Here is a 15404-nt window from a genome sequence, read left to right on the forward strand (position 1 = left end):
AAGGAAATACACATTGTGTAATAACAGTGAAAAAGCAACATTAGTGAAAGTAGCTTTTTAAAATGAGGTTAAAACTTTCTTTTTCCCCTCCCTAGGTCCCTTCCTGAAGCAGGAACAAGCCTTTTGGGATCTTGTTTACTCTGTAAGAACTGATATAGTAAAAAAAAAAAAAAAAAAGGTCAGTCTGCTGTCCTGAACACAGGCTTGGCCGGAGACCAGTAGGTCACAAGAGTGCACCTTTTTAATCATGCAGGAAACTGAAGTCATCGCTATTTTTACCTGATGTTCAGCCATCTGGCTTTCTGGACTCCTGCCAGGCTCTAGATTCTCACTGAGTTTCATCTCGATGGCTTCCATTTTTGTGGAGATGGACTGGAGGGTGTCCTGGTACTTTTGCTGGCGCTCCAAAGCTTCGTAGAGTGTGCGCTGCTTTTCACTGATCTAAAGAAGGAAAGGGATATTAGCAAATGTTTGCCAGCCCCTTATCTTCTAGATTATGACATTCCTTTCCTCACCGCTCTACCTCTGTGGCCCAACAGAGGGTATTCAACTGTGCACGGGGTGTGTAAACTCTATGCATGTATTGCATAAGGCGGCGAGTACGATAATCGTGTCTGGGCTTCAACAAGTCCGAGTTTCCAAGACTTACCACATTCTTCAACGTTTCCCAAGAACGCTGCAGATCATCCAGTTTAGCAGTTGCAGGCGGCTCCAGTCCTGGCTCATAGAACTCCTGGGATGACAACGCGCCAGGCTGAATCCTCGCAGCGTCTGTCTGCAACCTCTCAGCAGACAGGGCTTGGTAATAAGCAATATCCTGTGGGTGCAAAGCACAGTGTCGGAGTGAAGGGGGAGACAGAGTTTAGGTTAACACGCTCTGGGTGCTATTTGTCACGTGGGAAAAAGATTTAGGATTCACATCCGCCTCAGTGGCTACAACTATCACAGTAAATTCTTGTGACAAGAAGAACGTAAAGACCGTATCAAGGCATATTATAGTTGCTTTAGAATTTGTTTATGCTTTAAAAACAATGAACAAACTTACTAATATTCCAGGTTGCCAAAACTCATTCTTATACTTGGTAAAATGGAAATACACGGGATTTAAGTTGTACACATATTTAAAGATTGATTGGTATAGCAAAAAAAAAAAAAAAATCTAAATGATTTTTTCTAAACATTTCCTAAAATGCTGTTTAAAGTTTTGAATAATTTTTTAAATACTTGCTTTAAATAAAAATTAAATCTACAGAAAGTCATTTTTCAGATATAGTCAGATCTTCAATATTGGAGAGCTCATTATTCACAAAAATTAATTTAAATATTTTAATACTTAGCAAAGAAAAATATAATGGGAAGTTAAAACTACTCTAAATAACAATAAAAAGGCATCCTTTTGGTTGGAATCAATACACAAAAAGATAATCAAAGTGAATAATATAAAATCGGGCTTTTCAATTATTTTTATTTCTTGGGTTCTAAGTAATATTACATTTTATATTAAGACATATAATTCAGACATTTTCAGTTGTTTCTATGGTTATTTATCTGTATATTAGTAGAAACTGAATTGTGAGTAATGTTTGTTTTCTGGGAAGAGTCCACTACTTTTGTAGCTGTACTGTTGAAGAAAATCATGTTAATTTAAAATACCTGAGCCTTATTGATGACAATGTCTTGATACAAAGTATTGACGGCCCCAGCCACCTGAGAAGCCCAGGTAACGCGGGAAGGGGCCTGGTGTTTGGGGGGTCTGTGTGAGGGCAGAGCAGGGTCACGTAGTAGAATCAGTTCGGACAGGAGTCTGACACCTGAGAAGCCAGGACACCTGAGATCCCAGTTGACCTTCTCCTCCTAAGTAGCTATATAATTGGAGCAAGTCACTTACATCTGTACAAAACTGGGTGTTCTGAGGGTTAAATGAAGTCATATTTGAGGGGCGATGGGACTTTCTACCTATTTGTTATTGTTGATGAGGTTTCCAGGTAAGTCCCTAACATTTCTTCATGATATTAGAACATGGAGACTGGTTTCTCTGCATTCCTAACCCTGCCATCATCTTGGGTAAATCACTCTGGCATTCTCAAGTCCTTGATAAGCTCACATTCCTTCATCGCACCAGCTTCCACGCCACCTCGGTCCGCCACGCCCTCGAACGCGACAGCCTGTCCTCCTTGAATTGATTCCCTCTGAAATGGCTCCCTTTCCATGTACTATTCTAAAGTTACTTACACCCTTCTTTTACCAACACCTTCATTCCCTGTAATCTCTGCTTATCCCACACATGGAAAACCCCAACGAGGACTCAATCCAGCTTCACTGCTCAGAGTGCACGTGTGCGCATGCTCACGCAACCACGAGATACTCCCAAACTGCTCCAATTTCCCAAAGTCTGTCTATATTTAGACTCACCTTTACCTTACGCTTGCCAGTTCCCTTGCTAAGGACAACCCTCGCACCTACGTCCAGAATTCCTTCCACCTTTGCTCTTTCTAGGCCCTTGGTCCATTCGTATCCTGTCCCTTTCTATTTATTGTCTCCTCAGCATACAGGCAAATCTTTTCCATATCAAAACACATACGCACGATCTTTCTTTTATAATTTTTTTTCTTGCGGGATATCATGTATCAGAAAATCCCACAAATCATAATGCGGTCATCGTGCGTGAATACACTTGCACGCACATTCGTAATCGCTGTTTCTTCCTTTTCTACCCTTTCACATCATGATCCGGTAACTGAAAAGGGCAGTTTATACTTGAAATGTTCTCGCCCTCACTCCACTTCTAAATACCCAGCTGGGCTTCAGTCCTAATGACTCCACTGTAAAAGCGTCTCATCATCGGCGGCTCTTCTCTAGAAAATAAAATGATTTTTCAGCCTTTCTCTTGCTTGACCTCTCAGTAGCATTCGACGCCACTGGCCACTCCTTTTGGGAAACGTTTTCCCTTTAATCTCTCCTCTCCTACCAGCTCTCCAGTCATTCAATCTTTCTCATTTGTAGTTTGTTTTCTCCACTCATTCTTAAATATTGGTGTATTTATAAGCTCCTGACTCACATAGGCAGCTGCACGTGTATATCCCAGTCTCTTTTGACTCTATTTTTAAAAAAAATCTAGGAAGAGAAATAGTCTTAGGAGAAAAATGATGAAATATCATCTATCTTTCACCTAAACTATAAACTTGGGATTTCTTCTCTACTGCGTCTCTCCCCTACCACTCATTGTCCATGCAAGAATGAAGTTCTACTGACGCATACCCTTGCCACAGCGCTGGTTCAAGTTCTCATCACAGCACCAATTCCTAATGTCCAGGTTGCAAACTAGCCGTCTGCAGGCTGCCTCTGGCCTGTATACATTTAGCTGGGTTTATACAATGTTTTAAATGGTTTGACATTTGTCTTCACTGAGACAGGTAGATCTCATAAGAATCCAGATTTGTGGCTTCTCTGCAAACCAGAAAAGTAAGAAAGACTGGACTCTGTGTCCACGTGGCTGCAGAAATTCTAACGGAGGCGAAGCTGCCGCCTTCGTGTGGAGAGGTACTGTCCAGGTCATGACAGTCCCCCTGCGGTTTCTCTCATTTGCACCACAAGTCTACAGCGGGCATCAGAGTGTGCAATTCCTGTCCCTAACTAGCTGCCCTGGCTCTGAATCTGGCCATCTCCACTCCATTGTCTACTTTAATCCAGAATGAGCTGTTCTAAACCTCACTTCTGTACATAGATTCTAGTTAAATTCAATGGTCAATTATTAGCTTCTGGATAAAGTTCAAGTTCAAGTTCTTTTGCGTGGCATTCAAGGTCCTCGATGATGTGTTTCCTGCATCCCTCTCAGCTTCCTTTCTCTCCCTCCTTCTCCTCCAAATCTATGTTTCTCCAATTATACTGATACTATTTGCGGCTGCTTTGATGGGCCATCTTCCTTCCCACCACCACACCTTCCTCCACGGGGTTCCTCTGCCTGACAAACCTCACAACACCCCAGCGCACTCCTGCTCCCTAACTCGTGCTCTGCCCTTAAAGCTGACGGTACCATCCTTGACAAATGCCGAACTCCAGCCTGGGTTCCGTGTTTTCTCTATGTCCTCTCTTAACACTCAGGGTTTCCCCATCATGGGACCTGTGCCATTGTATTTTAATGACTTGCCTGCTCTCACAGACTGTGAGCTCCGTAAAGACTGGAGAAGTGCCTTTGGTCTCTGACTGTGAGCACATCGAGGAGCGTTTGGCAAATAGCGGGCAGACATCTACGTTCATAGTGAGTCACACACGTAAAAGTAAAGTCTATTATTTTACATACATTTACTATTACTATCAATATACTATTACTGTCCACAAAAAAATGTTGCTTTGAGTGTTGCAAACATTTTTAATTACTCTATTATAAATAAGGAAGGCCTTTAAAAGAGCTAGAATAAAATAAATTTGTTACCCAAAATTCTTTTTTTCTGGCTCTTTTGTGAGTGATTGTGTGTATGTGTATGGCTCAGGCCTGTTAGACAGGAATGACAAATCCTGGTTTCTTAAAGGGTTTGAAACTATATCATCTTTTGTAGATGAATAACTCAGATCTATTGGAGGACTACGTAGCCTCAATAAAATAAATCTATCAGTCCTATAAGTAACTACTAAATAAAGGCAACATTTGATATAGTGAAGAATCACCCTTAGAAATGTCTTTCATTGCTTATGTGTCCAAGTTATGGGAGTTATTATCAGTAGATTGCTAAGAAAAAAAATTTGGAAAACCACAACTACTATTTAATTAGCATTTCCCAGTTGGGAACATGGTTTTACAAGTAACATCACATTAAAAAAATTTTCACAATTTTGTGAATTAAGCAGCATTACTTCCTGTCCTGTTACCAATGAGGGGACCGAGGGACTTTCCAGGGACATCCATCCAGCTTAGAGAAGGAAGAGCTGGAAACATTCTGAGCCCAGCACTCCGCCCATTACATGATCCCTCTTTTTAAACTTTCCTTCCTAAACTCTTTCCAGGAGCCAAAGTCTCGGCCTGCTTCGCAAGGGATCAAGGAGACCAAGGCCACTTCTGGGGCTGCTTCATTATTTCTACCATCAAGCAAGCAAAATTGCTACCACATTTCAGCTGAGAGCTCCTGTCGGAGACAGAGCACACTGCCTGTGGGGGATCGGTGAGTTATATAATGAGATGTACTTACAGAAGCAGTGAGCTCATAACCGTTTTCTAACAGCTGCGACTTTGTAAAGCAGTTATATTTGGCTGCTCCTTGAAACAGCTGTGCACATTCTGTGCAGTGTTTCGAGTCTGAAAACTAGAACTTATGGGAATTCTAAATGTCCTCCTCAGTTTCAAGAGAAAATTTTGTACATCTGGTGCATCACCGGCCATGTTGCAGAATTTGCTCCTTTTCCTCTGACTTATATTACTATACGAGAATATGTGGCCATAACGATAGCGCCAATTTGTTTGAGCAATACCAAGCAGTAATATTGTGCTTTTTAACATCTTCCACCTAGTACGCTGCCCAACATAAACTAAATACTTTAAAAATTAATTGTAGTGACATATATATAAGTATGTTAGGTTAACAACATGAATTAATAGATGTTTTCCTGTGATGGAGAGGGGGCAGGCATCAAAATAAGATTTAAAAAAGCATAATCTCACTTATAAGTCTGGGATTTGACTGAGTTTGACAGAGTAATCATAATACAAACGTTTTCATATTTTATCATTTACAGGGCATTTTCACATGTACATTGAAAGATGCTTAACAAGAAGTAAGTAGCATCGAGACTTATAAAGTTAGAAAAGGGATATTCTCTCCACAGAGTTAGTTTTAAGTTCAGGGTTTACTGATTGATTTGAAAAATTTAAGAACATTAGGCATAAACTTTTCCTATACAATAGATAGCTAACTATAGCCATAGTTCTCTGATTCTAATAACATCTGTGACCACAGGGAAAAACTTTGTCAAAGAATGAGTAATACATATTTTAAAATCAGAATTTGGAGAACAGCTTCCCAATCCTCCAGAGCACCCTGAACTTCTCCTTTTCCTGTTGTTTTTTTAATTTCGGCTCACCACTTTTGTAATTATTCATGCCAAAGCCACCTTTCTCTAGATTATCAGGCCCTTGGGGGCAGGGAGTACAGCTAGATTTTCTTTTGTTGTATCTTTTGGACCCAGCACAAGATTTATTGCCAAGCAGGTGTTCAGAATGTATGTGGTAGATGGCTAACTGCCCTACAGCTCTATAGATTTTTACCAAGAACACTGTTTTATATCTAAAGGTTTCATCTGATATTTTTTCGGGGGGGGGGGGAGGGACTCTCTTTATCACAGAAATCCTACTTTGAATGCTTCTTTTAAAATAAAAATAGTATGATTGATTTGTAATATACTTCATAGAGCATTCGTTCTGTTTAATGCTTCTTCCTTGATAATACTTAGCAACCTCTTTGAACATTTATATAAGTTCACAGTAACATAATTAAAAAAACATTTGTTAGTTGTTTTGGCTAAATGAAGAAAAGTATTACTTAACATGCATTAAAAATTTTTGGATTATTGCAAAAGCATCTTTTTAGTTGTATCTAATATTTTTCATGAAAACTTTATGACATATTTAATTTGGTATAATCTATTTTAATATAACGTACACTAAAAGGAATCTCATAACAGAATATTATTCTTATTTTATAAGAAATAAAATTGAAGATTATTGAGAGATAAGAAAGTTCAAATCTACTTAGACATGTGTGTGTATGTATGTACACACATTGGCAGCCAGCCCTTTAACATGGATGATCATTAGTAAAGAGAGAAAAAGTGACATAATGAACGAAAGCTTTCCATCTTCAAAATCTGAGCTGCTAGATGTCAAAACTACGTTCATTGAATGTTAAAATAGCAATAGAATCATGTTATTGTACAATGGTGACACAAACATGTCTTTTTTCTGTTAGGATGCAGTACTTCATTAGAGATAGCTGTTAGAAACGAAAGCCATGCCTTAAAACAGGACCTTCTCCAATTGTAATTTCTGTGACCTAGTTTTTGCTCATCTCATTGCCAGGAGCCCTGGAGAGGAGTTGACGTGTAAAGCCAGTCGTGGTCTCACGTGACAACCATAGTTTGTGCAACTATCGCACCTAGTGGTACGTTCCTCAAAGTCTAAGATTCATACCCACAGTCCGATAAGAACAGAGAATGGAGTCCTGCACCCTTCCAGAGGTCATGGCGAAGGGAATGCCAAGTGGGCGGGCAGTACCTGGTTCACAGAAGCGTCTGTGTTAGCCACAGGTGAAGGAGAACGACAGGCAGGTGGAGAGGAAATCTCACTGCTGGTTCCCTCCTCCCCAGACTCCTCAGTGACAGGTGACAGCAACGTGTGACAGCGACCCGCAGTCATCTGTCACATAAAATGTAGCCCAAAGGACATGAAAATCCGTTAGCTGTGTTAACAAAAGACCCGGTCAAGCACAGGTCGAAACAGAGATAACTCTATAACAAAGTTCAGAATCGCTGAGGCCCATATTTACATATAAATTCTGTGTCATTGTTTAAAAGTTTGGTTCAAGTGACTACGATGCTAGGAACCGTTCGTGAAACAAACAGAGATGCGGGCATGCATACCATATTAAAAAGTTTTGTCGTCGATTAACTATATTTTTTATTGTCCTTTTCTTGATTGTACCTTTGTAAATAGTAAAATCACGAATTATAGAAATGAGGGAAGGGTCTAGGAAACAGAGCTTGGTGTTTCGTGGACACCTTGAATTCCAAATACTCTAGGGAGATAAGTGCACCCAAAGTAGTATATCATCCAAAGAGTCCAGGTATGGTTATACACTATCCCGGCACATTCCATACGTGTGGGAAATACGGGACACAGGAGGACATTGAATTACCAAAATAATTAATACATTTTAGACGCAAAGCGATGGGGGAAATAATGTTGCATATAGAAGTTAATAGAGCTTTCTTATTTTTCTAATAATAGCTTTTCTTCTATACTTTATTAAATAGTTATACAACCTATTAAGTTAGTGTTTTAGCTTGGAAAACACCATACATGTCGCATTATTCTCTCAGGCCCTCCCAGAAAACTAAAAAAAGTCAAAAGACTTTTTTTTTTGACGCTCAGAGCCTCTCGGTATTACTGCTTAATTATAAAGAAATGCAGAGTCGCCTTTGACATGTTAAGTAATTCAGCGGTCGCAGGCAAAAAACTTCAACTGTCATTGTTTACCTTGTTAATGATTGGTCCTGACCCGAATGTAGCAGAGAGTTAGGGAGGCTGTTCCTCAAGGCTGATCTACAAAATCTACCACTGATCTTTTTTTTTTTTTTTTAATTAACCATGGAGGGGGGACGGGGAGCTGGGAGCCAGGGACAGTCAGAGGAGAGCAGTGCGCGGTGCCTGGCACACCTGGCCTTGACCCTTACTTACCATGACCACAGAGGGGTGGGCCGAGGTCGCTGGGAGGAGCTCCCGGTCCAAGTCCTCCGTCCCCTCCGCCATCCCCTCCACCTCGGTCACCGTCAGCAGCATGGTGGCGTGCTTGGCTTTCATCGTCAGCATCTTGCACTTGGAGTTCAAAGAGGCGATCTGCTCCTGGTAGCCCTTGATTTTCTGAGCCAGCTCCTGAGGAAACATTTTCCCACCCCCGTGAGTCAGAGCAGCATCAAAAGGAAACAGCTCGCAGCGTTCATCTTCCTCCGGGGCTGGCCAATGAAATCACAGCGCTGTGCCAGACAGCAGGGCTGCGGCCGTGCAGGAGACGCAGGATGTGGACTGTGCGAGGGCGCGAGCGAGCGAGGGAGCGAGCCTGCCTGCAGCGCGCACGAGCCAGACCACGGCGCAGCGGGGCCGGAAGGGCGCAGACCGCAGCTCCCGGGCGCTGGGGCTGCGGACGCCAGGCGGCCCGCCAGGGCAGCCTGCTCCGCAGGGATGCTGCGTGTGGAATCGGGAACTTATGTAACGCTAAGAACGGGCGACTTTTTAAAAAATGCGTAGAGCATCTGAATTGGCCAGATGGTTCATGCCATGGAAATCAGGTCATGTGATGACTCAAAACTACAAAAAAATGCAATGCTCAGCTCTTATCACGCTGAATATATCAAACGGAGCAGTCAATTGTTACAGACAGGGTCATGAAGTAAACTGTCATTCCTGTGATCCTGGGAGCTTTTTTTTGTAGATAAACTGAGTATTATACATGAAAGCCTAATTTTTAAATGCAGATTACTCCCAAAATAAAATTTTGTACATTCATCAACTTTTCCCTCATGGATTCCATCATGTGTCAAATGTTTCTGGTTGTTCAGACTACGGCTTTAAACTTGTTTAGTTCAAAATTGATGGCTTTTCAATTTATCTGTTGTTGAAAAAACCGTCTTGAGAAATAGCAGCTTTAAAACTTTAAGAACTTAAGGAAAATATATTCCGGAAAGCACGAAGCTCTTAAAAATTTTAAATATTAAATTTAAATTTTAAATATTAAATTTAAATTTTAAATATTATTTTAGATTATTATTTCTAAAATAATAATCTAAAATAATTCTAAAATATTAAAATTATACTTAAAGGTGTATACATCGTTAAACAATGAAGCTGTATATTCTAAGACATTAATCCTAAAAAATACAAAAGTGTTACTTTTTTTCTATTTTGTTGTGCTCCGTCTGAAAAGTTGTCATTTAGTGTTTGCACAGAATACATTTTGTGACAAAGACATTAAATGCCATTGTCTTCGAAATGAATGTGTATATACAGATAAGTATACACATGCACACACACATGCGTGCGCACACACACACACATGCGTGCGCGCACACACACACACATGCGTGCGCACACACATACACACCCCATTCTGTTATTGTCATTTTGTTTCTCCCCTCCAACCAAAACCAATGATGTGGAAGGGGAAACAGTCCAGCAGAACTCAGCAGCTTGCCTTCTTGACTTCTAGAATAGTACAGAAATTTTTAAAGTAAAGACTTAAAAAGTAGGAATCGTCAATTATTTGCCTTTTATGGCTACTAGGTACTTAATTAAACCTTTTAAAATAGTGACTAAAAATACTCTATCTGCTTCAGTGCCAAACACACGACTACTCTATTAATAATTATTAATGGAGAGCAAAGTGGTCTGGGTGTTCTCTCCTGTGATTTATAAGTGACAGTATAACTTTCTCAAATTAAATGCAAGTATTGAAAAATCAAAGAGAAACGCTTGCCCACGCTGACAGCAAACACCTATCGCCTAAATGGGAGTTCTCAGCATTATGGTGTATAAGACTCATCTGGATTATTTGTTAAAAATGCAATTCTGCTCTCCACTTCAAAAAGGTTTATGAGAATCTGCATTATATAATTATCCCATGGGACTCCCTTGGCGAAATAACTCTAGGACATTCTTATGAAAGAATAGACCTGCCTATATCTCATTCTCAATTAAAATGGAGTACTAATGGGTTAATGGGTTCTCCATCTTCGTTTAGCATGTATTTTTTACTGGGTATTTCTGAAAATGGTTGTGAAGGATGAGCATAAAGGTGAGAATTTAGGTACAGTGGCTGCCGTGACAAAAGCTGCCCTCTGTGGACAACCTGCCCTCAGAAGAAGCTTCTGTGTCAGGTGGAGGTCTGAGTATTCTCTCCTGTGATTTAAAAGTGGCAGGATAATTTTCTCTTAAATGTAACATTTGAAAAAATCACAGAAAAAAATGAGACTTCTTTAGAAATGAATAAATTATCAGTTATTTTTACGAGTTAAAGTCATCCATAAGAAAACTACCCTCCCCTCAAGACTGAAATTCTATTAAAAGCAGACAGAAAGTACAGGAAAAAGCATTCTTCCACGTTCTTACGTTATCATAAATCAGGCTTTCCCTACTCAGCACTTTCCTTCCTGTGTTTGTTTCATATATACAATGAGCCTCCCGCAGGACTATGTCATCTCTGATATGAAAATGTCTTCTAAGTCACATGACAAAACTGACAAATGTCTCCACTGATGTTTCGAACTGGGAGGAGACTGTGACAATATGAACAGACACTGAAGAGGAAGATGGTCTACGGCTGACTGTGCTGAGTGCCTGCTCCACGACCTTGGGCAAGTCCCTTATTTTCCAGGACCGTCACCCTTCTCTTTCGTGCTATGAGGTAGCCCAAATAGTTTCTGCTACAGTGAAAAATCATGGAGCCAAAGACACTAGATTTGAATCTGGTTTCTTTCAGTTACTATTTTTGGGAGCTCAAGAAGTCATCTAAAAAAATAGTTTCTGTTTTTTATTTGTAAAAGAGAGATGATTAAAAAAAAGATCTTTACTTCATGGGGTTGATGTAAAGATAATGAAAAAGTTTTATAAATTGTTTTAAGAAATGAAAAACAAAAACTGTAGTAATGATAATTATTGCTATTCAAGAGAAGATTTAAAAATTATTTTTTGTACTGTGATAAAAAAAAAGTTGTTCCAACAAAATTCTGGATCTTACAAAATGGGATTAAAAATAGTTTCAAAACAAATTTATAACACAGTCTAATGTATGAGTTATATAAAGTTGTTTCAAATATTCACATAATATATTTTCATTTAAACCAATGGCATAAGAGAAGCAAATAATATAGATATCTACAGTGCAGGAGTAAATGTAGGTGGAATATTTACTTACATTATTTTGTAAATCTTTTGTAAATATAAGTGATGACATACCAGATGTGTCAAGAAATTTAAAAAACTGCATTTGGAGAGGGGGGTGATGAGATTTTTTCATTCTTAAAAGGCAACAATTGGATCTGTTGAGACCCTCACTATGATGTTTGCTTTGGAAAAATAGCTTGTTGCTTTTAAGACAACAAAGCTAAATAGCGCAGATAGAAGGATAAACTAAATGTCTGTCCTTGGCACAGATAAATAAGACTCCTCCCCACCCCCAGTCAGTTACCCAAATTCATGGTGCAATGACCCAACCCCTAAGGGGAAGAATAAATGTGACCTGTCTAGAAATTGATGGGTCAGGAAAGGAAAGTTACTGCTAAGTGTCGCTGGGCTCAAACACTCAAAGTCTGTGATCTCCGAGACAAGGGGTGTCCAGTCCTAAGGTCATTATACTGCCAAAAGCACAGAAAAGGAGGCACATTTGAAAATAGGCAAGATGCTAACAGGCACAACCTGGAAATCAGCAAAACAGACATGGACCATTCTCCGATTTTGGTGAAAGGAGATGAAATGACCAATGTTTGAAAGAGCAAATGATTTTTTGTATGAACTCTCCCTTCTTTTTAAAGAAGGTGATCAAAACAGCAAGACTGAGCACTGCTGCTTCTCACAGGCTTTATACACAGGCGCAGACCGTGTTTTGGTGTATTAACCGTGAGAATTCAAGGGCGGGAGACAGTCAGTGGGTGCCAGTTGAGACGTGTCATGAACAACACATAATGAGGTTTGAGAATCAAAGAGAAGACTCAGGATACCGCATCTTGGAAAAGATCACCAAAACTAGCCTTCAAAATACAAAGAGAGCCAAACACGCTACTCAAGAACTGAACATAGGACATGCCATACAGAGAGAGCTTTTCTATTTCATTTGCTAGAAACCAATTTCACATTCCAATTAAGCTAGTGTCCTGCCCTTGACGTTCACCCGAGTTCCTGTCTCACCTCGTGCCGAGAAATCTGAGCTTGCAGCTCCTGGATGTTGCTGGTGGCCACAGGCTTATCCTCGATCTCTCTGTGAGCCCCTTCTATAAGCTCCTGGAGGTGCTGCATTTCTTGCTCATATTGTTCATATTGCACCACAGCCTCCTTTGGGGGGAAAAAAACCACATGGTTATCGTCCTGTATCAATAACTGCAAGCGATTCTGTGCTACTATCTGCCAAACTATAGTGTTCGCTCCTGCTTACCTGTGTGTCTAGGGAATAAAGAAACAATGGGTAAAATACTGAGGTGACTCAACTCCTCAACTTGACTCAGATATTTCAGAGCCTTCGCTCTAAAATATTTTGCCAAGATTATTCATGGAATCAAAGTAGTTAAACAGCTAGATCCTCTCTGTTCATTTGTCCTGAAGGTGGCATGGCTAAAACGTGCTGAGAAGTTGTATTAAAAATATGATTATTTTGGATGTGGTTCCATAATGTAGCAGTTAGCACATCTGCTTTACATCCAGAAGGTCCTGAGTTCATACCCCAGTGAAGCAATGGTCCATGGTCTATGGCCATGCCATCCTGAACAAGCCCAGTGTCTGGTCTCGGAAGCTAAGCAGGGTTGGGCCTACTTAGTACTTGAATGGGAGACCACCTAGGAAGACCAGGTGCTATAGACATAAATAACAATAAATAATAAAAAAATATATGATTATTTCATTTTTCCCTCTAAGAAATACTAAATATATATAAGGTAGTTGGTAAGTAACAGAGTAATAAATTAAATGTGATTTCTATCCTCAAATATTTATTGTCTAAAAAATTATGAGAGAATGTAAGGAGCAATGATAATTGACTAAATAGGCTATTAGCATTTAATGAGAGGATATGTATGTAATTTTTTGGATAAAGATGGTGAAATATGAATTGAGAAGAGATATGAGGTAAACAGTGTCATTTCTTCCCAGTAAATGATATTTCTCTTCTTAGGTGAGAAGACTAAAAGTGGCACTTGGGTGTACTTGTTAGCAAGAAAATGCATTTCGTACACCAATATAAAAAAACTCTATATAGTAGCAGTGAAGTCATATTACAAGATTCTAGATGATTCTCAGATAAATAATATGAGGTAAAAATATCCAACTGAATATAAAATTAACCTTTACAAGTCATTCTTTATAAGAAATATATATATATTGCTACAAGATAGTTTTCAGCAATGGATATTTTTTATAGAGCTCTCCCCAAGCTTTTGTGGGTGATCCGAACGATAGCATGTCATCTCCTTATCTTATATAACCACAGCAAGCTGTCAAATGTAACACTCTGGGTGTGTTCTGATGGCTGAGCCCACACAAGGCTAAGAAAAGCAGCCCATGACTCATTCGCTACTGCTCTGCTGCCGCGGGGGACCCCGGCAGAAGGCACGTGCCTGCAGGATGTTGCACTGCTGGATGGCCGTGTGCTGCAGCCGGCTGGCCTCTTCCTGCAGCTGCAGAGCAGCGTGGCACAGTGGCAAGCCGGTGACCACGTCCTCCGGGATCCGGAGCGCGCTCTGGCGGCTCTGCACGGCCTGGACTTTGGGCTTGAGCGACTCCATCTCAGACAGCAAGCGCTGAAAGGGCAAGGTCATATTTCAAACATTTTGTATTTCAAGAGTTTTATTTCACAAGCAAGAGACACGTGTAAATTATAGCTTGTTTATAAGTTAGAAGCATTTTCCAAGGGGGTTTAAAAAAAAATAAACAAAGTGCTAAGACGATAACTGGATTTAGAAATTATTTTTCCCAACTCTCTTCTTTTTTTTAAATACAGGTTCTCCCTCATGCATTTGCCCTGAATTATGTTTGCTCACCTGTCGATGAGAGAGTTGCTCCTTGAGACTAAGACGTCCAACTTCTGGAGAAGTCAGTGTTGTCTGGGCTTGCTCTAAAGCAACTTGTAAGTTTTTTAGCTCGGTTTCAAATTTTTTCATATCCTACAGAGTAAAAGCACTGTGAATGTCAATACATAAGCACTTGGAGTGCAAAGACTAGGTGAAGAAGACATTTCAGAGGTCTATATTGTATCGCCCCTATAAAACCACCATTGTTGTTGTTGTCGTTTTAATGGTAGACTTTTCCATTTGAATTAATATTTTTTCTTACCTTGGCAGCATCTTGGAGATTCTGCAAACGAGTTTTGATCAGCTGCCTCAACTCCTCAGCCTCCCGTCCCAGTTCTGCCACTTGCTGAGACATTTTTTCTGTACGGTACACACTAGCGAGGTGCTGTAACCTGTCGGTCATTGCGTCCAGGTCACTGTGAATTTCTTCAGATTCTTCTAGCATGGTCTAGAGTGAATTATCAACATGCATGACATTGACGGGAGGGCAGAGGAGGATAGGTGATCAAGATGGTGTGCTGTAAAGACCATCAGACTGAGAAGATAGTAAGGATATGTAATTCACACATCCTGTGCACACTGTAGCTTCTGTGCATCTTACTATGTTTAAGCTTCGTACCCTTGTGCTGCTCCCCGCCTACTGCTAACCCCATCTCACAGAAAAAGAAATCAAAGTTCAGAGACTGAAAATAATTTGTCAAGGCCACATGTTATTAAGTGTTGGACCGTCACACTCAGGCCTTGCCGACAACCCCAAGCTGCTCCCTGATGAGGTCAGGACATGAGTCTTCCAGTAGTGGTGATGTTCCGACACATGGGGTAGCTTTATCAGATCCCTAGGCCTACCTCTTCTCATACGTAATTAAACTAAA

General features: G+C 40.2%; 1 protein-coding gene across 14 annotated transcripts in view; it reads right to left on the reverse strand.

Moving 5' to 3' along the window:
* The window catches only part of SYNE1 (spectrin repeat containing nuclear envelope protein 1), a 387933-nt gene that overhangs the window by 131012 nt on the left and 241517 nt on the right, over positions 1-15404 (reverse strand). For 13 of the 14 annotated variants that reach the window (XM_036222821.1, XM_036222818.1, XM_036222799.1 and 10 more), the window contains 8 exons: positions 14795-14980; positions 14503-14625; positions 14080-14262; positions 12662-12805; positions 8444-8638; positions 7262-7402; positions 650-817; positions 280-441 (listed from right to left, as the gene is read on the reverse strand). In XM_036222821.1, coding sequence (XP_036078714.1) covers positions 280-441; positions 650-817; positions 7262-7402; positions 8444-8638; positions 12662-12805; positions 14080-14262; positions 14503-14625; positions 14795-14980 — 1302 coding nt within the window. The remainder of the gene's footprint in view (positions 1-279; positions 442-649; positions 818-7261; positions 7403-8443; positions 8639-12661; positions 12806-14079; positions 14263-14502; positions 14626-14794; positions 14981-15404) is intronic. The other variant, XM_036222811.1, reaches the window with a different exon arrangement.

This window comes from Rousettus aegyptiacus, unplaced genomic scaffold (assembly GCF_014176215.1).
Source record: "Rousettus aegyptiacus isolate mRouAeg1 unplaced genomic scaffold, mRouAeg1.p scaffold_m13_p_1, whole genome shotgun sequence".
Lineage (NCBI taxonomy): Eukaryota > Metazoa > Chordata > Mammalia > Chiroptera > Pteropodidae > Rousettus > Rousettus aegyptiacus.